Source organism: Drosophila mauritiana, chromosome 2L, assembly GCF_004382145.1.
Source record: "Drosophila mauritiana strain mau12 chromosome 2L, ASM438214v1, whole genome shotgun sequence".
Lineage (NCBI taxonomy): Eukaryota > Metazoa > Arthropoda > Insecta > Diptera > Drosophilidae > Drosophila > Drosophila mauritiana.
The window spans coordinates 10,912,910-10,934,382 of NC_046667.1; the positions used below are offsets into that span (position 1 = coordinate 10,912,910).

At 42.3% G+C, this 21,473-nt stretch overlaps 2 protein-coding genes across 9 annotated transcripts; both read right to left on the reverse strand.

Moving 5' to 3' along the window:
• Positions 1 to 1,901: 1,901 nt before the first annotated feature.
• On the reverse strand, positions 1,902 to 14,376 carry LOC117135834 (voltage-dependent L-type calcium channel subunit beta-3). Of its 8 annotated transcripts, XM_033296391.1 has the most exons (11): positions 13,966 to 14,376; positions 10,235 to 10,507; positions 9,686 to 9,802; positions 9,404 to 9,625; positions 9,262 to 9,337; positions 7,043 to 7,539; positions 6,814 to 6,981; positions 6,599 to 6,713; positions 5,877 to 6,140; positions 3,475 to 3,931; positions 1,902 to 3,318 (listed from the first exon to the last, which is right to left on the reverse strand). In XM_033296391.1, exons 1-11 carry the CDS (start codon positions 14,035 to 14,037, stop codon positions 2,859 to 2,861), a joined length of 2,721 nt encoding a protein of 906 aa, XP_033152282.1. In that variant the 5' UTR covers positions 14,038 to 14,376; the 3' UTR covers positions 1,902 to 2,858. The 8 variants fall into 8 exon arrangements, 7 of the variants coding, with proteins under 7 accessions (XP_033152282.1, XP_033152292.1, XP_033152270.1 ...); XM_033296401.1 differs by lacking the exon at positions 13,966 to 14,376 and having other exon boundaries at positions 9,223 to 9,337; positions 10,235 to 10,445; XM_033296379.1 differs by lacking the exon at positions 13,966 to 14,376 and adding an exon at positions 8,389 to 8,424 and having other exon boundaries at positions 3,291 to 3,931; positions 9,223 to 9,337; positions 10,235 to 10,625.
• A 350-nt stretch (positions 14,377 to 14,726) lies between these two features.
• LOC117135878 (vitelline membrane protein Vm32E) lies at positions 14,727 to 15,185 on the reverse strand. Its single transcript, XM_033296426.1, has one exon. The coding sequence runs from the start codon at positions 15,149 to 15,151 to the stop codon at positions 14,795 to 14,797; it is 357 nt and encodes a 118-aa protein (XP_033152317.1). The 5' UTR covers positions 15,152 to 15,185; the 3' UTR covers positions 14,727 to 14,794.
• Positions 15,186 to 21,473: the final 6,288 nt, after the last annotated feature.

Here is a 21,473-nt window from a genome sequence, read left to right on the forward strand (position 1 = left end):
TTGGATTTTAGTTACCGTTTTTCTCATTTTTTACAATATGTATATGTTTTGTATGTATAAAATATTCTATATAAATTGGGAGCGGTGTTGATATTTCCACCAATAGTTCATTTTTATTTTTCCAGGGTATTCGGTGTGGGGGGATCTTTGGTTAATAATATATTGATTACGGAAATTTCATGCGTGCTCTTGTCAATCTTTCCACCTTCTATTCCAGTTCAATTAGGTATTTAGGCTAAAAAAATAAGGTTTGCTTTTCTTATTTAAGTGGCTTGAAAAGTAGAGAAGTTATTACCGCTAAATTTAATTATATATAGGCGTATCTTTAAAGTTTCAGTATGTATGTTTGTGTTTTTATAGTTTTCAAGAGTGTCAACAAATCGAAATTGCTTGGTTTGTTTTTCATTTGTTTTTTATAATCGGAAATAAGAGTTTATTATTACAAAAAAATTGCTATACTTTTCAAGCAAACCAGTTTTACTTCTTTGCAGACCTTTGTCCGTCTGCCAGAAGGTTATGTAATGGAATATACGAATTTATCAAGTTTAGTTTTCGAAAACTTTCAAAGAACTTGAGTTGAGAAATTTAAGGCATCTTACAAAATATCTTCAACGTATTCCTATCAGATCTGATGAAATTTTCATGGCAAAGTTCACCTTTCCGTTACCAGAAAGTATCTAACAATATCTGGGATAATCAGTTATTTTTTAATCCATATTATTTTAATTAGTTTTTGGGTTTCACGCTTACAAAATGCCGGCTGATGTATCTGTATCGGTTTAAATTTTGTTAATTATGGTAAGAACATACATATTTATATATGCAGCTCTATAAATGTGTGTATCCTTTTTAATATATACCATTATAATATATTGAATTACCAGTTCTGTGAATTATGTGCAATATTCTAACGTACACACTTCTCATCAACTGACCATTTAAACTTAAGTATTCCGCTTGTCCCCTTCTTAGCTGCAAAGGATCGTATCTAGTTTTGTTTTTAACTTTACGCTAGTATTAAAAAGTAATATTTCATTTAGGTTTAGCTAATACATAGATCATTTTGCTTTGCCACTTTTTACAAGAAGTGCTTGTGTATCGTTTGCTGCTTTCCGCTATATATTTAAATTTCAATTTGTTCCTCGTTAAAGCGCCTCCAGTGCCTTGGCCAACCCCATCCAAATTCTCTAAGGGATGGGAGGTGCTCTCCCAACTGACCTCTTAAGCCCTCCCTCTCCTGAATGTGGCTAACAATTTCAATTAGGTATCTGTATTTGTCGTGCGCTGTTCAAATTTGCTTTCTGAAAATTAGTTATATCACCTTGTATCTCTTATATAAAAAAGTACTAGATTTTTGCTTCGGGCAAATGGCCCGACCTGTCACTAAACTCTGACCCCCTGTTCCAGGATTCAGCTGTATAGTCTGTGGACAGTAGGATGGGTTCTGTGGGTGTGCTTACAGATCAAAACTAGCTAAACATCGACTCTTACTCGAGGTGGCGATCGATTTGAATGCAGTGCGGTTCATCATTGTTGGGCGCTAGCTCAGTTCGACAACTAATGATCGACAAATTTAGCATGGTGGTTGGAATTGTAAAAGGAGTGCTCGCTCGGAATGGGCCAGATCAACGACTATCGTCTCAACATTACGTGTACAATTCAAAACTGGAACAATAATTTTGACGCATTCGACTTTAGCGATTGGTGGTGGTCAATAATGATCTAATGGGGCGGCGGAAATGCAGAATATCTGGGGTGGAGTGCTGTCGTGTAACTCGATTTGATGGTTTATAAGGCACTGGTAGTTTAAATCGCTATACCTAAACCTGGATCCATTGTCGATCCTTATCCAGGTTGCAGGCTCGTTCGCGACTAGTTCAACTTGAGTTTTGAACTGAGATCGCGAACTGTGCGCTTTGGCAGGTGTGTGGCATGATATGGTGTGGCAAGGTATCTAGGTCGAAAGTATTGCTGTTGGAAGTTGAAATTGTGTACAATGCGTTTCATTCAAGATCTATACTACAAGTGTTGAACAACTTATAAAAGAATAGTATTGGATGTACGGTCGCATTTAATGGCTAGAATCAATTAAGAAATATTCAGTTAAAAACTTCAAGCTTAAGCTTTAAAAATTATAGAATAAATACATTATGGATATATCAATTTATTTGAACTCATGACCATATGGCTTTGAAACGCACTGTAGGTGTACATTTTTCTGTGTAGAGGAGGAAAAGCGCTGGATGCGAGAAATAGGTATCGGTTTGAGATTAAAGAGATTTCAATCGGTTCACAGTCAATTGAGAGTGTATAAGTGTGTGTGTCGAGTGTGTGGGGTGTGTTTGTGTGGCTCGACTTAGATTAAGACACGTTCACTAAATTATTAAAGCTGACACTTATTCATGTACTTAGTCAATCGATTGCATAACAAATACGAGACCCATTGGGGGACCAACAAATCCTGTTGGCTGGTTTCGGACTCCCTTTCTTTAACTTTTAATTTTCCACTGTCGACTAGCTTAAATCTTAGGCTTAGACCATTTAATTTAAATTCACATTACTCAAATAAAATCTGATTACACTTAGCTATAGCATTTAAGACACATAAGGCCCCACTTGGCATTGGGCTGCTTCCTTTGGTTTGCTTTAACGTTTGCTTTAACCGCCACTTTAACGCTCACTTTAACTTTAACCAGCTACTTTGTGTGTGTGTGTGTGTGTTCCTGTTTGTGTGTGTTTGTAACTTTGTTGCTGTATCTACCAAATTGATCTGATCATCGAATGGAACATTTACAAATGTGTCGTGTGTTTTGGCACTGCTGCACTTGCTTTCCCGCGGGGTGGCGACTGAAATCTCTTTAATAGAACCGATCCGTGCTCAGGATATCCTCTTCGTCCTCCTCCACGATGATCTTGTTGCGAATGGCATGGGTGACAGCTTCGACCTTGCTCATGGTGGGACTGAGGAATTCCTCGCGCAGGGATCTTGGTGGGTGGGCAAACGATGTATCCTGCACGGAGTAGCGATACTGAGAGTGGGACTGGGAGTGCGACTGGGACTGGGAACGCGACTGACTGGTGTGCTGTGGTGCGGCTGTATACGAGTGGCTGGTGTACTGGGATCGAGGCTGGGAATAGGACTGCGGCTGATGCAGCAGTGGATAAAGCTCTCGGCGAGATTGGGGCCCTTGATCCAGGTTGCTCTGCGAGGAGGAGGACAGCCAGTGTGTGCCCAGGGAGGACTGACGTGGCAAATAGGACACGGGTGCTCTATTGCTGGGCAGGGAGGACTGGCGCGGCAGACCTAAAGGTCTGGACCTGGATCTGGACTGTGATTGTGACTGAGATTGAGATTGAGACTGAGACTGAGGCTGGTGGTGTATCATGTCAAGATCAAAACTATTGTCGCGTGCTTCCATCAAACCTGGCACTCTCGCATCGATCTGATCCCACCCCTATATCCACGATTCCTACATGGCATTAAGCATTCTCCTACTACTCCCACCACCTCTGTGCGGACTGTATTCATCGCGATCGACAACGGTGGCGCCACGCGGCAGATCCCGTGGGTCGTCGATCCTGGTCGAGGGTCCGTAGCGTGAGCTGCTCATCCGCATCTGGGCCTCCTCGCGCTCAAAGTCCGGATCCTCTAGCAGGCGTCCGCCCCTGGACAGATGGCCGTGGTGGGAGGCGCCGCTGGGACCGCTCCTCATCGCCGGATACTCAAAGTTGCGCTCGTCCAGCAGCTCGTCGCTATTGAGATCGTAGTGCATGAGGTCCCGCTCGCGCCTTTCGTACCGCTCCCGTTCGCGGTCCCGCTCGTAGCCACCGCCGACGCCTCCACCTCCGCCGCCTGCGCCCACTCCACCGCCGCGCTCCTGGTGGCGTACCGAGGTCGGTTGTCGGCGGCTGTGCTGGTAAGAGGTTCCTCCTGCAAAACGCCCAACACGGCAATATGTTAGTGAAATTGTTGTCACACAAGTGCATTTAAGGGTAACGAAAAACGGAAAACAGAACCAGAACTAAAGCATTCAAAAAAGGGTCAATAGGCGAAAAGTTGGTTTCAGGCCTTAGATCTCCATTACCGGAGATTGGTCATTTGGATTTGGTGTTCAGTGCGGTCTCTAACTAATGGAGATGCCTCAAACTGATTAAATTTACAAAGGAATCTAGTCATATAGGAACCGATGAGAGCTTTATAAGATTGGTATATTAAATACGTTTTGTTTTAGAATCGTTTTTACTCTATACTTGGGACAATGGTATAATTACCAAGTATTTATTTGGAAAATATAATTTAATTTAAAGGAAGTACATTATTTAAAGAACTATGTATGTGGCTTACTACCTGGTATCTTTTCTATGTAATAAACATGTGAGCATCTAATAAACAAATGCTCATTTGTTTGGCTATTCTTTGGTTAATAAACTTGTAACTTTAAGATGTTAGTATAATAAATAAGACATTTGGTTAAACCTTCAAAGTAGTAACAAATAATATTAAAATTCGCTGAAAATAGGAACAAAAAAAAAACAGCAGATGATCGAAACCTAGCGTCAGTTATGCATGGTACATTTAGGGAAACGAGGATAATTTCGGGAGGACAGTTACGAGTATAACTTTAACTAAAATGGAGTGGGTAAAATCGCTCAAAAAATAATGTAACGCAAACACATCGTGGGGGTTTCGGTACTCACTAAACCAGATCTAAACGATTAGGTGATTTGGTTTTGCAACTTGAAATGGTGAAAACATAAGGTTCGACAACAACGGAATACATGTACATATATATAGTATATATTATAACTGAGCTGATTTGGGTTGAGTTGAGCTGATCTAGGAAAACACCCGGAAGAATGTGAGAAATCGAGTAGAAGGGGTTGGCGCGGATTGCGGCAGTTTACAGGCGCACAACGCCCGGTGTAACTAAAAACAAGTACAGAGATCAGTCGATAAAACGCACGATTGGAATAACAAATATTCGAATGGGTGAGATCGATTAGCTAGACTTGATTGATTGATGACACGGATGCTTGAGAAGGCTTGCCACTACGATTGCAGTTCGTGCAGTTCGGTTTTAATCGGTTAGTAGAACTCAAACGGCAGAAAGATAGTCTTAGTCGGCTAACATTAGTGGGCAATCGGGGGTGGTTTAATCTCGAGGGTGTGCGCACACCTCTTCACATGGATTTCGTGGATGTCTTGACTTGGCAAAGAGTTGTACTGGTGGAGATCGTCGGAGATGTCGGTCGGTGGGTGCTAGTTTTGCTAGTTCCAGTTGATTTGGTTTTTGCTTTTGGTTTTTAATTTCAATTTCAATTTCAATTCGGGTTCAATTGTCTTTGGCATTTTGTACTGTTGATGTCGCAGTTGTGTTGGTCGTGGTGCTTGATTTGGATTTGAACTCGTTTTGATCTATAGCATTGTTGTAAAGGGACCGGGTATGTCACGTGCTGTGAATGCTGTAAAGTGTGGTCACAAAATAGAAACGATAGAAAATAAACGAAAAGTTGAGGATACCAGTGATGTTGTTTCTGAGCTATATGTACAAAATGTGTCTAGAAAGCGGGAAAGTTCTAAGTAAATGCCATGAGCTGCAGCTACATACAATCGAGATGGGTGGAGATGTGAGCCGGTGCCGAAGCTGCTTTTCACCTCGGTCTATGTACAAAAACGCAAGAGAGTTACAATGGGCTACAACTTCAACTGGACTGCTAACTTGGGACGAGGTGGTTCTAGCTAAACTTTCAGTATCATCAAATGCTATTTATCTTTAACTCGATTTCTGGGGGCAAGTGATACTTAATGAGTTTACGTATATATTATCGGTACAAAAGGAAATGAAACGAAAAGAAACAGTATTAACGAAATTTACCTTGGTCCCAATCGAACTCCCTATCCCAATCTCGTTCCCGCTCTCTCTCCCACTCGCGAGCCCGTTCCCGCTCCCACTCGAGGTCCCTTTCGCGATCCTTGGAGCTGCGATCTCTGTTGAACTCCCGATCCCAGTAATCCCGCTCCCGTTCGCGCTCCCTCTCCCTCTCCCTGCTATCGCGGTCTCGCTCCCGACTTCCCTCGCGCTCTCCGCCGGACATGCCCATCCTGGGATCCTGCTCATCGACAAACTCCTCGCCATCTACTGCTCATCACACGGTGCCCACCACCACGCGTTGGAAATCGGGGGAGAGAGAGCCAGAAGGAGAATCGATTGGTTTTATTTGGTACAGTCATGGGAATTTGAATTTGAAAAAGACAAATTTTAGAATTGTATTTTGTATAAGTGTGTTGAGTATGTTGAGAAGCAAATGAAAATTGTTTTACTGCTGATCTGATGTGCATACATAACATATCCATCGCTATGTACACACATGCTGATATGTATTCTTAATGGGTCGTCGGATCGATTTCGTTTGAATTGGGTAGGTGAGAGGCAATAATGGGTGACTCTGATTTCGATATCGATATTGATATTGATATTGGTTTGATTGAAATTTCGCAGCTGCTTGGGCATGGGCGAGGACTTTGGTGGAATCGCGCGTGTGAAAATGGCAATGCGACCGTAGATGAGCCCGATCGAGCGGGCAGGTGTTCCTTTACCTGGAGGCGTCGGTCCCAGACGTGCAGGATCTGCGGAGGGCGAGGCCTCCTGCGGCAGAGGGCGGGCGATGGGCGGCACTGCTCGAATGTCCGGGTGGGTGGCCTTCCAGTACGTCTGCAAGATATCATAGATTAGTTTAGATATATTCTTGATAAATTAAAAATCCTAATGTGCGTATACGTAATATTTAAAATCTCGATTGACTTAAACCCACCTCCAAGTACTCGGCAATGTGCTCGCAGGCGTCTTCCAGCTGATTCTCGTCTAGGATTACATCGAACATATCCGGTGGACATTGGGCTAGCTTCTCGGCGGCAACCATTTGAACGGAGAGGTTTTTCGCCTGCGACTTGCCACGTGATTTGATCAAACGCTGTAAAACCTGCAACAACAATATATTGATAAGTAAACTGATAATAAAGAGTAGCAATTGTATAGCTCACCTTACTACTACTAATCTTTAAGTACACTATTGTTGGCGCTAATGAAGTTTTCGCTAGTTGTGACGGATGATTGATTGTATCACAATCGAGCACGACCAGCTGGAGCGAGCGGGCCAGCTCGAAGATGCGCTCGATCTCCTCCTGCACCTTGCCGAGGCAATCGCTCCGGCTGGAGGATCGCTCCATGATGGCCCGCTTCGAGGGATTGTTCATGATGGAGCGCTTGGCCAGCGAGATGTCGGCCATCACCCGGGTGATGATGATGCGGCCCTCGAAGCGGTGCTTGAGGAAGTCGAAGAGGGCCTTCTGCATCATGTCGGTCACCTCGTAGCCCTTCAAACTGGGCCCCACCAGGACAACGGGACGCATCGAGGGCACCACGTCGTAGGGACTGGCCGTCTCCTGTTTCTTGAAGAACGGCTTTCGCTTCTCCTTGTTGGCCGCCGCCGCCGGTGTCTTGCCGTGTCGTCCTGGTCCCATGGAATCTGATTCGTCACCTGAGCGTTAGTATCATGGCAAACAGGACGAAATAATGGCAAAGGATGAGCGAGCTTATGATTGGTACGAGCCAGTGCGATCGATCAGTACGAATTGCTAGGCCAATTTTAGATATTATCGTAAATACGTAAGACACTTGTGGGTTAGTTAGTATATACAGTGTTTTCGAATTGATCGGATCCGTGGATTTCGGTGTGCTCGTGTTTTGTGCTGGGCAATTGTGTCGGTCTACGGCAGGTTCGCAATATCAGGTTGATTTGAATTTTCATCTCGTTTTTTTTTGTTTTTTTCTTTTAAACCGGTCTACGCACCATTTAATGCTGTTTAAAATGCCAACTCGAGGGTGAGGTTTCTTTCTATAACTATCTAACTTATTTCTACTCGAATATGAAGTGTTCTGTTTGCTTGCAATTTACACAGATTTCTATAACTAAGTACGGGCTTTAGTTTGCAGGACATACAGGACATATAGCCATTATTTGCGACAAGAATCTGGGTTTTACGGACAGATGATACGAATTTGGGAATGAGTTTGTCTGATTGATTCAGTTTATAGAATATTTTACTTACGAAAATTGAAAATATTCAGTTAAAAAGTTGAAATATAATAACTGATTAGATCTGTTCTCATAAAATTGTAAAGTTAATTTGAGAATGTATCAAGCTTTATCAACTACAGCTGAGTAGCTAACTTTTTAAAAACTTTCTTTCCGGAAAACATTCATCTAGTTCAATGTCTTGAGTAGATTTGTTTTGTTTTTAAAAATCCTGAAACTCCCCAAAAGAGCTAGCGATATTTTAGCGATTGAAATGGATTTCTGAGATTCTGATGAGAGACGTGGACAAACCTTTGTTTTTCTTGCGCGGTGTTGTACTGTAGGGATCTTGGGTCGCGTTGTGGTTGTTCATTTGGTTAGTGTTGTCAACCGTTTTGTGTTAGATAAAAGAGAGTTTGAGTGCATTTAATAGTGTTCACATTGGCTAATTGGTTAGTTTACAAGCAGACCATGAACGAGGAGCTTTGATTTAGACAAACTAGGACGGAGAAAATCGTGGCTATTGAAGCTGGTAAGGTGTGTACTTTTGTGTGTTTACAGTGGTGAATTTGGGGCTAAAACGGGAATATCAAGCAGTCTAGGCCGATCTGCTGGAGGATTCGGCTTTCATGCTGGGATATAGGGCTAGCTCTAGGCCGATACATGGGCCGTTTGCATAACTAGGGACGGATTTGCATCGGATTGCCGGGTGAAGTCGTTGATATAAGCATTAACTTGCACTCGGTTTATATGAATGTCACATGATATATAATTAGATCAAACACAAAAGTACAAAATTACGGGAATTTAGCTTGGCCCACATTTTCTTCTTTTTTTTTTTGATATGGTCTGGAATCTGATTTGGTTCGCTTTGAAATGAAAATCATAAAACACGCGTCCAATTACAATAAACATCGATGAGCTCGAGTCGGGCTCGGCATCCGTCTGTCGGACCTATGGATGCTCATAATCATATTGGGCTCCTCGAAGGGAGTACCTCTTTTGGCGATTTACAAAAGTAAACACATTACATAGAAGACAGCGAAAAATATATATAGATTGAAATTAATTCGATTCACAGAATTGAACAGATACGAAATAAAACCTCGCCCAAAAGAAATCAGGAGAATGAAATGTGTGTCATACCAGGTGTGGGGGGTGTGCTACCTCGAGATGGCTCCGCACCTGCTTGTCCGCCCGCACCAAGATTCCCGCTCGACGAGCCCTTTGTGCCATACAGTCTTGAGGGTCTGGTTTGGTTCTACGATACAGAAGTCATTATAGATCACACTTGGAGGATGTATGGATTGGTTCTATCATATCCAACCTGCATGCGAATGTTGTCTAGCTTAGCGGGGCTGGGTATGAAGCCCACGTCACAGCCCTCCTTGACCAGCCGGCCGATCCACCAGTTATTGTCGTACTTCTCTTTGATGTGCAGGAACTCCCGGATCTCGAACGAAACTGCTCCGCCCTGCACCGGCGAATCGTCGTCGATGGCGCCATCGTATGCTACGTTGGTTCGCACAGCGAACGCCACTGGTTTGCTCTGAAATTACAGGGTATTACAGGGTTTGGATTTCTATTTTTTTATGGCCAACACACTTACCCTCGCTTTATCCAACTGGCTTAAGGCCTGACGTTCCTTTTCTCGCCGAAGCGATTCCTTTTCCTCGTCTAGCGACAGATCGGATGACGGTTGTGAGTAGTTCGAGTCGGCAGAACCCTGGAAATTTTCAAAATAAATGGGATCAGAATAGACTTTAATCTGCCTTAAAAGTGCCGAATTAAAGACAAATGAATTGGACCGGCCATCTGAAAATCATTACAAATTTAATTGGATCGCTGCCAAAATCCCAGCCCAACTCAAATATCCAAACAATGCAGTAAAATGTGTATAGTTTTCAATATTTCTTCTTGCCGCACATAAAGCAACAGTTGGTGGCAAGTGCATGGCAAATATAATCGCCCCCGAGAAGGCTGAGTAATGTTTGTATTGTTTTGTATTGTTTTTTAAGTAAGAGGTATTTTCAAATCAGACTTTAAATTGAATGTTTTAGAATAGATAAGATTACAAATACCCTGACATTTAATTGAAAATCGCATTAAAGAACATGGATTATGGTCCACCCCCTGGATGTTTGATTGTTTGTAGCACCTGTGTGAATAGTTTGTTGTATCCACTCTGGTAGGAGGGGTATCCAAGGCCAAATCGAGACTCTCGATGTTGGCCACCCTGAACGGAGGGTGCATCCGAGGAAGAGGCGCGCTGCACCATGGGCCTGTCAGCCCGGTAGTCTTCCTCGAACGAAGATATTTTGGCGATGTTTCCGACGATCCTGTGCGAGGACAACAGCACCACCAGCACCAGCAGATGGTGCGATGCTGATGAAGTTGGTGATGGTGGAAATGAACGTGATGGTGACGGTGGCTGGCAAGGCGTTGAGCTGGCAATGATTACGTATCCGTATTCCACGACAACTTTTATTACTATATACGGTTTCGGTGAATTTGGAGTTGGCTGGTTTAGTTGGTTACAACTACACTTAACACTTTATGAAACCAACTGGTTTTGGAGTTGTAAAAAGACTATAAAAGCGCTACGATTCGGGTAATCAGGCATATACAAAATTTTTATTGAATATTACACTTTTATTTTAACTTCCTTTTTTTGGCAGGATTTTGAGAGCTTTATTGTTGCACTTTGTTGTATGATTAACACTGACATTGGCAATATACTTTGCTTAACTATTTTAACCATCGGGTCAGACGGTGTTCGATTTTGACACTGACATAAAAACACCGTTACCAAGTGTGCGAGAGAGATAGCACAACAGCGAGAGAGAAAAAGGGAACAAGCGAGAGAGAGAGGCGATGCGATTGTCAAACGGTTTGGAAGCCACAGGCGAAATAACTTTAAATTGTTAACTGGAAAGGATTTCCGCAGCCCTTGGTCACCTTAATTTCAGCACAATTTGCATACGACTGGCGAATCGGATCGAAATTGATTCCGCATCGATGGGGATTTTTGGCCCCAGGGAAGTTAAAAATAGGAATTTATGTCAGTGGCGTCGGGTCGCGGTTCTCTGCTCACATCACTTTTTTTTCCTTTCTAGTATATGCACACGAAATGTGCTGGAAAACTCGGGCAGAGGGGGTGGTACACATAGGTCACGAAAACTGATTTCCGTTGAACGTGGCGGTGTGTTTTTCAAATCTTCCTTTGTTCCGAGAACCAACCGACTCCTTCCGATTTCGAACCCCTTGACCTGGCTATATCCTCAACCGATTCGCGGGTTATCTTTTACAGGATTTCATTCGATTCACATCCTTTGATTTCGATTCGCCTTTCCGACATTCAAACGGTTCTACTCCGCACGCAAACTGAATCGTTTCTGTATTTGGAAGGCGAAAAGTCCGCTCCGCTCTGGGAAAACTGTGTAGAGTTTTCTCGTTCCCTTCCAGTGCGTAAATGCTCCACTCGTTTCGGGATATATGTATATATTTATACATATGCTTGTGTGAACATTCCCTCACACACACCATCAGAAGTAGCAGCCCGTGAATGTAAACAAAATTGGTTTTCAAGTGCATATGTAGCATACTCGTCCCACTGTGCGACTGGAGTTGCTTGTGCTGAAATGGGAGAGGCATGGAGCTATCCGCCCCCACAAAATCTCCATCGAAATGAGCGCGCTGTCATCGGCGGTCAGTGGTGTGCCTGGAAAATCGATAGCACCCACACTTCTCAAGGGGGTAAGGGGGACAAAGGGGTAGTGGCGGTCCACCTGTTGGCAACCCCGATAATTGTCTGCGAGCGCCAAAACCTCCAAATGAAAAGGGTTACAGCTGTTGGTCGCAGGTCTCTCAAACACACACATTTATTTTAAGTTAATCGTGGCATTGACATTTAAGATTTAAGAAATTTAATTTAATCTGCCTGTAATTGATCTCTTATTTTACATCTGTATCCAAACCACTTTAAAAATTTTGCAAAGTAGTCTACTAGTTTTAGTATCAAAAATGTTTACATTTAATAGATGTTTAAATTCAATTTTGCTTTAATATTATGATTTCAACAATACTAAAAATAATCAATGTTTTCAAAGGCAAATGTACTAGTTCCAAATTTATATATATACCAAAAACAATGGTAAAAATAAACTATTTGTTATTTAGCTCTTTGAAGTATTCGTTAAATTATAATTAAAAAGAAAAGTGTTCTATACCCATTCGATAAACCACTTTAATTTTGACTTTTTTTTATATATATTTTCTTATCACACTGTGCCCATAACGTAAACATTCCGTTTTCCATTTCCTCACTTAAAGTGACAGGATGCGAGAGAGTAGGAGGCGGAGAGAACAAAAGAGCAGAGGAGCATGCGCAGATAGCAATTCTCCACTTTTGCTCCACGCATGCGTCGGCATTTATTCTTCTCCACTCTCTCTCTCCGGCTCTCCCCATTTAACCGTTAACGGGGAAGGTCGCGGGCGATGGTCCCAATTTGCGTTTACACATTTCCAAAAGGCAATATGTAAAACAAAAGGGGATCCCCCTTTAATCGCTGAATTGAAGTGGGAAAGGGGGGTCGGGTGTTGTTTGGCTACCTCGGGTCGATTCTTTGTTTACCTTTCGCCGATTGCCCAAAAGTCCCATCATACTTTGCAGCGGGCAAAGTGCCCAACAACTAGTAATGAACTTTGGTTGCCATCGGCACCGCACCGCCACCCACAGCCACCCACTTCCAACGCTTGGTGGGATAGTTTTTTCTGCGGGTGGGTCAACGCTCTGCTTTCGGATTCCAGTGCAATTTCCCCCTCAGCCCCTTGGCAAATATTTTCATGGTCAGCCCGAATGTTTCCCACTTTTCCGGCATCGTCGATGACCGCGCGTCAGCAAATTGCTCCTCACCTGCCGTTTGGCTTTGCATCGCTGTCAGCGTTTTCAAAAGGCTCAAATAACAATGATTCCCAATTGTAATGGACGCATTAGAAAATAAATAGTTAGGGTAATCTAGAGTAATGTAATTTGGTGGTTATGATTTAAAATGATTTGATTTTTAAAGTTTAGTCCTGGTAATTAAAATAACTCAGAATATATCGAGTTAATCCGTATACAACAATGTATATAAGTAAAATGCAAAATAATACAGACACTGTATTCCATTTAAACATGCTAAAATAGATATTTATGCGAATTTTGCAAAGTTCTTTTAGTCTAGTTGCAAACGCATAACAACAAATTAGTGGCTTCTGAGTATCGCAAAAGTATCAACATTGACTATGCTTACAACTATGAGGAATTCGAAGATGAGTAAGAGGTGTGATAGCCTCTTTGGCCCCCAAATTGTCTGTGGGAGAACTAAGAGTATTTAAATTTAAAAACAACCGCACGAGGTGTCATAGAAATACAGTAAGTATTATAATTAAACAACAAAAAATAAATAGGAGTTCAGGTGAAAAACTAACCAAGCCTCTTATAAGATAAACACTTTACTCTAATTACTTTATTATCAAGGCGACTGTTCTTACTATAAATTACATATCACTTACAATAAATGTAAATGTATTACATTTGTTGCATTATAACCATGCAAGTGCTTTGCTTCATAGTTTCGTGCTCAGAAAAACTAGGCGTATGAGTAATCTCGCATCCCTTTGCTTGGGGAAATCACTCATCCGCCGCGTTGGCACTACATTCCGATACGCACTGTATTCACTCCGTGCATGTGTGTATTTAAATGGTCGTGAATAGCCTGACAAGCTGGGCGAGCAGTCTGCGAGCGATCGAGTGGATAAAAATATACGGATTCCGCCCGGGCCCGGGGGCACATTAAAATAAGGGGTACGATTAGGATGGCTAACCGAACTATTACTTTCACTCACCCGACGATTCTTATTCCTGAAGGGCTTGTAGGACTTGCCCTTGTGCTTGGCACCCAGGTGAAGCTTCTTCATGGCTCACGAATTGTTTTGGAATCACAAACGGTATGGGAACACAAGCCGAAATTTATGCTGAGCGTCTAGCGCGATTTGTCCCCCCTCAAAAGTCAATTATGCAATCATTTTTGGAATCGTTTCTGCGGTCGCACAACAAAATAAACAAACACTTTGCCGTTATGGCCACTAATCGTTAAATGGCCAAGAGCCCCGCACACACACACACACGCAGACGCAATTGCTCATCGAATTGGGTCACAATTGGGGGGCTATGGGACTTAGAGTCCGTCACATGGCAGCGATTTGAACGAACGCAACGCCATCCTGCTGGAATCTATATGCTTGATGGGCTCTATGTTCCGAGGGCGTGATCCACTTTGGCCAAGCAATGTGGAGCAGATTCAAGCGGTTCGCGGCGGAGGCGGCTGAAAATGCGACCGACCGCACAAGACAGCAATTTCGACTGACAATATTTTTGGCACCCGCGCCGCATCCATTGACAAAAATGCCCGCGAGAGAAGCCAACGGAGGCGATCTCTGAGAATCATCTAGTAATGGGAAATTCAAGAGGTGAATCGCTCGGAAAATGGCTTGCAATAATCCGTTTTATGACGGCTGCAGTAATAATATATAAATGCAGACGACACATGTTCTATTTGGCTTTTAAAAGGAATCGGAGGGCAGAGGCACAAAACAACAAAAATAAGTATAGGGTGCAATTACAACATAGACGGTTTTAATTTGAAATCATTCTTCACATGAAATTGTTTTGCCACTAGTACTGTTGACCCTGGATTCCCTGGCCCAAGCCGCGCAGTTCCTCCATCAAAGCCGCCATTCCAATGCGCTGGTGGAACTGTTGCACCTGCTCCCTGTTGGGACTTCCCACGTAGTGGGGCACCTGCTCTGTGTAGGCGCCGGCGGATCCGTAGGCTGGGGCCTGTGCCTCCTGGGCACAGGGAGCTGGGGCCAGATTAGGCTGGCAGCTGAACAGGTAGTTGGTGGGGCAGGGTGGAGCCGGATAGCCAGACGAAGCAGCGGGCGCAGGATAAGCTGGAGCTGGAGCTGCATACGGGCAGGAGGCACCGGCAAGGGCCACAAACGCAACGAGGGTGAGAGCAACGATCTTCATGTTGAACAAAACGATTTACAACTGTCGATTTAGAAACCGAAGGTGGCATTCTTATAGCGTCATGCGTTGACTTAAATAAAACTCGGCACTTTTTACCAGAGGCTTCAAGAACTGCAGTGCCATCACATAGCAAGCAATTTAAACGGGGCGAAAACTGGAAACAAGCAGACGATTATCACCTAATGTGGCAAAAAATTACTGTCACCATGCAGTCTGTCCCCGTTTTTGCGGCTTAATAGCAGAGCAATTAAATTATTACGTCCAAAGTGCAAATCGAAAACGAAGTTGCTCATTTTTTGGACCTCAGCTGTTTATTGACCCAATTTTTTAAATAAGATATTTGAATGTTTTCATTAAACATCTGTTAATTTTTACAATTTAATAAAACGTATGTAACATTTAATCTGCTAATACTTCGCTTTTAAAAATGGTTGCCTTAAAAATTAAATAAAGTAATCATTTAATGTTATCGTAAAAATATCTATGTAGTACAGCGACACCTAGCGGGTAATCTCAGAACAGATCAGGTCTCCTTAGCGAGTACTCAAACCACAATCTAGACTTCGCCTTGGAGACTAGTTTATCGTATTTTTAAGAGTTTTGCCTTCAACCATATAACTTCATTTTACGATAAAAATATGCTTATAAAGTTTTCAGTTTATTAATGAAGTCATTAGTTCTAACATAAAATTAGTTCAAATAAAAATTAAAAAAAAAACTACGCAATTTGCAAATATTCTAAGACATCTTTATAAGTAGAATAAGTATTTGGGTGTTCTTCTTATTATATTCGGCATATATAGATTATTTTGCCAACCTGTCTGTTTCAGTTTCTTTTACCATAATTGAGCAATAAATGGAAATTTGTATTGCAAATTTATGTCATCTTTTAGTCATAACTCGATTTGACCTGCGTCCATTTATTATTCAAATCCTAATTGACCGAAACGAAACAGTCATAAACATGAATGTAGAGTGCATAAATTGCAATCCGTTTTTTGAAGGATGTTCTATGCAAATAAGAAACATAGTTTCCTGGAAGGGTATTAAGAAAATATTGCTTTAAAAGATCTATTTGCATAATTGGTTTAATTCGTAAGAGAAGCAAGTAAAACAGCTGTGTACTAACTCATTCTTTTGTAAGCTTAAGATGTAATATTTATAATTATGATTGATGACTATTCAATTAAGGATCTGTGTCTCGTTCGAATCGAATAATTCCACCTCTAATTGTGGCTTAAGTTATACAATTTGCTGATGATAACAAACAGTTTCTCATGCAACTGTCTGTCCAAATCGAAAGCCCCTCTCAAGTTGATATTGTTTTTGGATCTAACTGTGGCCGCAGGTAACTTTCCCCGCCGAAAAGCGAAGAGGGGAGTATACTTTAATTTGAGAAGGATCGCGACCGCTGGATTTTGGGTCGGGCAATTACGCACATGCACCATATAAAGCACACCACATACGTACGTATGTATAAGATCGGACCTAAATTTTAATCATAGGCTTTGTGCCGATCGCCTGCCGCTGGCCTTCAAAGTGGGGCACCTTCGTTTCGAAGTGGAGCCATCGAAATTTTCGGGCGTAGAGCCGTTTTGATTGCCCCCTCTAACGGTAAACAAATACCTGCCCTTGTTTTCGGTGTGTGTACGTGTGTGTGTGTGCGATCCAGACATGGCCCCAAGATATACATCTTAACTGGAACTCCAATTGAAGGTAGGCCAGGTTGGGGTAATATTATATAGAATGGCCTTGGGACATACGCATCTTAGGTGCGTTTTAATTGGTTATTGGTTCAGCAAATGATCAATGAATATTTAAGACTTAGCCATTGTTTTATTGACTAAGCATACAATCCGTGGGCCTTCACTTCCCAAATATTTTATGGCCTTCTACTCCTTTGTTTTCGTTCAACTTTTTTTCTAGACGCTTCGCCGAGATCAGTGGCTTTAATCGGCATTGGCTCGAGCCACCTGCCTTCGCTTAGACAGCGACTAAGACTGACCCAGCTGCTCCTGCCGTTTGCTCCTTGGACTTGGTCCTGCGGCTGAGGAGGAGGATCCAGAACAGACGCACACATGGGGACAAACACCAAGGGCAAAAAAGCAGACAAGCCAATAACATGTCTCGGTACTTAGCGGATGGTTCGGCGCCGGATACACCATGGTCGCTGGTCCTTGGCCCATGGGCATCATCCTCCTCCAGGCACTGAGCAAAAATGTTGCTGATCGGGTGAGACACTTTTTAACCAAATTTGAATGAACTTTCAGTTGAAACTTTGTTCTTTTTATCTTGTAAATGAACCTGAGACATTGAAAATATTTTCAAATAACTATGTGTATAACTTTATTGCATATGTAACACATCTTTTTTTGCAGTGCTTCAAAGGCTGGAATAGCAGTCGCTTCGCTGCAGCCTAATACTTTTTACGGCATCTAAGTTAATCGAGCCGAAAAAAAGGACTCGATGTGTTGCCACACTTTCCCGCCGGTAATTTAAGACCCTGTTTCCTTTTTTACCACCAGCAGCAGTCAATTATGAGCTGGTGATGGAGGACGAGATGGCACGGGGTATCCTCGAATCGCGAACGTTGACGAAATGCCGAGCTTTGTTTTAAATTAAATTTAATTAGCAGCAACCCGAGCGAACGAAACCTTTCAACCGAACACCTTTCAGGTGCTCGCGATTCCTTATAATTCGTGCCTTCGGAACAGGGCACGTGTCCTCGTTTTGTGGCCAAAAACAGAAGCAGCTGCATCGGCTCCAACGCAGCGGGGTTAACAAGGCCCAAATGGGAGTGGGAATGGGAATGGCGGAGATGCACATTAAGTGGCCGAGGATGAGATCCGTGTGCAAGTAGCGCTAACAATGCCGTTATAAGTGGCCCATTAACACGGTGTCAACCGCCATGGAAGAGCAATTTCCGTCGCCATTGCCATTTATCGATTTGCAAATTCCATTCAAGGCGCATTTCAATGGGCAGGAGCGGATGGGGAAGCGCACTCCTGCCAGGATATAGGATACAGTCGCGCTGAATACGATTAATGGGGCCGACTAGGCAGTGGGCGGATGCATCCTGGACCAGGATGTGCGGGTTGAGTCACTTGTGTATCGCAGATGCAATGCAAACCCATTTACTCTATCGAACTTTATTTATGGGCAGTTAATACGGGGGCATGCATAAATGCTTACTGGGAACTAAGAATAGTTTGTAAACCAGTCCATTGGAATTTTAGTAAATATTTATATATAATATAATTTAACTTTACTCTTTATAATCATGTTAAGTATGTATTTATTGTAGTATTATTATATTATAAACACTACTTAAGATTTCTTATATTCTATATTGTGATTCCAAAGAAATGATATCATAAAATCTACTCAGAATAAGAATCCTGTTTTTGGGTGTCCAATTATTCTCTGTTATCCACCTTTCAAGGCTTCTATTTTTTCTTATATTAAATTCAATAAATTTTAAAATCATTGCTTAATCCTGGTATGGATATGATTCCTACCTGTTGGTTCCGCAATTCTCACGGCGTACAAAAGTGCTGCAGTGGGCTCCTCGATGGAGCTGAGCTATAAGCCGCGAATCCTTCTGGCTTCTGGGATCAATTTGAAGACGTTTGGCTTAGTTTCATCTGCAAGGAAGAGGAGTAGAGATAGTCATTAAGTAACCAAATGGCAGGCCGAACAGGAAATCGCAAATAAAAGCAAGAAGAGCGGCGATCGGCACTACATATAAATATTTATGTGGCTATGTTTGCGTACATTCTTCGACTCTTGCAATGAGAATTTCAAAGTCAAGGTTAACGCAAACATTTTCGCATTTCGTTTCTCCGGCTTGTCTCCTCTTCGCAATCGCTTCTTATATTTTTTCCCATTTATTTTTTTGCATTTTTTCCCCCTCTGTGCAAGTGCACGTGTGAGTATCTGTGTGTGGGTCTAACAGCTACATACGCTGCGCATGCGCACTGCGCAGTTCGAGTTCGCACTGCTGGAAGTGCTGTCCCGTCGTCTGTGGCGTTGTTGTGTCTGCCTCCAGTCTGCCAGACGACCGCAACAACAACTGCAGAGTGTCCTGACTCTAAAAAAAAGCGACCCAAGTCGCCGCAGCTTGCCGCTCACTTGATCGGTTTCAAGTACAGGCCTGTGTCGGGAACTTTCGGCACTACGTCAATATTACACTGGCGTTTACTTGGAGTGAAGTGAGTTTCGTTCAGAAACTACAATTACTTTATAAAGAATTCAAGTTTCTAGAAAAAAAAATTATCTGTTAATAATCATCTGTTACTAGAAAGAATCTTCTGTTACCAGAAAGAAACTTCTGTTATCAGAAAGAGCCTTCTGTTACTAGAAAAAATGTTCTGTTATTAGAAAGAATACTCTGTTACTAGAAAGAATCTTCTGTTACTAGAAAGAATCTTCTGTTACCAGAAAGAATCTTATGTTACTAGAAAGATTCCTTAGTTACCAGAAAGAATCTTCTGATATTAGAAAGAATTGTTGTGGTTCATTGTAGCGTTAAGATAGTAACAGTTCATTTTCCGTGCCAATTTTAATTTAATTTAGTTTATTTAACATAACATTTTGCTCACTGTACTGAAAGGCGCATTTACTGGTTTCTCTTGCCCAGCTTCTTATTGTTGTTGCTACTGTTGCCACACTCGAAATGGATGTCATGTGTTCGGCCAGCGCAGTCGTGGAATTCAATTTTTTAACAAACTTGAAAATAAAGTAAGGCGAGATAAGGCAAAAATGAAGGGAAAGGGATGCAACTTGTTTGGCGTGGCAGACAAGTCCCAGACATGTTCACATGCCATTAGATGCTGGTTCGCATTTTTCTCGTGTATCTCATGGATTTTGGCAATTGCACAGGGTTGTCACCTGGAGGGAGAGTGCCAGGTAATTTCGGAAGGGTTCAATGACCTGCCACGCCCCACCCACACGAGCACTAATACTCTCTCATTACGCCAAATTCCGTGTAAAGTGGGCATGACTCGCCGAAAACCCCACAGTCATCCAATGCGAACTGTCCAAATCGATCAGCCTTGATGAGGGTCCAAGTGCACGGGTTTGGCTGCGGATTGGCGGAGGAAGGGTCCAGGACCCACTTTTCCAATAATACTTAGCCCCACAATTGTATTCAAGAAAGTCGGTGAACTAATCAGGCAAATGAGAAATGGCATTTTCGTTTACAATCAAATGAATTTATGCACATCTCTTGAAAAAATCGATATCTTGTCACAAAATATTTTAAAGCTTGTTCCTATATATCATTAATAAAATATATATAAAGGTTTATCTTACTTTGGTCATTCAGATATATAGATTTATATATTAAATATTTAAGACCTATTTTAAATATAAACCTAATGTCATACAAAAATCACTATAATACATTTCAAAAGTATAATGGCCAGAAAATGTGTGGCCTTCAAGGAAGAGTCTGCCCTCGCATCCGCATCCCCACTTGCAGCTCCCCAGTTCCTGCACTTTGTGCGTTCCCTGCAATTAAGATTTTAGGGTCCACACCCAATGAGCTACAAACAAAAGAGGAAACAAGGAGTGCAAGGTGGGGAAATCTGCGGTCAGGCTTTTGGGTCTTGGGGTTTGGGACTTGAGTCCTGGTCTGTGGGCTGGATTCGGCGAAATATTTCCGCTGCCGTCGACGGTCCTGCATGTTAAGTGCGCTTTATATTAATTTTATAATTCATAATTGCATCATGTTGCTCACATTTCTGAGCCAAAACGCAATGGAATTTAATTAAGTTAACCCTGCAGGTGCCGACGGTCCTTTGTGTGCCGTTTTTTATGTCGGAGGCCCCAGGTACCCGGCTTGAATTCTGATTAGTCACGGCCATCAAAGGGTATAAACTTTAGCAATATGTACCAACAATATGTTTATATATTGTTATATTTATTTGCCAATGCACAACTTTAAAGGGTATTTTGTAGCTATTAAAGGCAACTAATTTGCCCATGTTGTTTATATGTTGATGACAGATATATATGTTGAAAATTATACTATTTTTCGAATACTTAGAATGAGCTTTTAAAAAAGGTAACTAGTTCTAACCAGCAAGGATTGCGTAGTCAGAGAAGTTTTAAAGGATGGCCCACATTTATAAAGATTTGATAGACACTTACAGACCTGGTTTGATCCTAGTTCTACCACCCCCTGAGTTAAACTTTATGGCCAAAATGGAGGCTGCATGTGAGCATAAGACCAACCATGTGGCCATGGGATGGATGAGGGGCAGGAAAGCGGGTGGGATGCCCACAGGCATCGCATGCTGAGTCAGATGGGAGTGCTTCT

Excerpts from the sequence above, each read along its gene's own strand:
- LOC117135834 (XM_033296391.1), bottom strand. The coding sequence starts at position 14,037 with ATGAAGAAGCTTCACCTGGGTGCCAAGCACAAGGGCAAGTCCTACAAG. Across the intron at positions 6,982-7,042 it reads TAAAGATTAGTAGTAGTAAG|GTTTTACAGCGTTTGATCAA; the intron begins GTGAGCTATACA and ends TTGTTGTTGCAG. Across the intron at positions 6,714-6,813 it reads ACATTGCCGAGTACTTGGAG|ACGTACTGGAAGGCCACCCA; the intron begins GTGGGTTTAAGT and ends GATATCTTGCAG.
- LOC117135878 (XM_033296426.1), bottom strand. The coding sequence starts at position 15,151 with ATGAAGATCGTTGCTCTCACCCTCGTTGCGTTTGTGGCCCTTGCCGGT.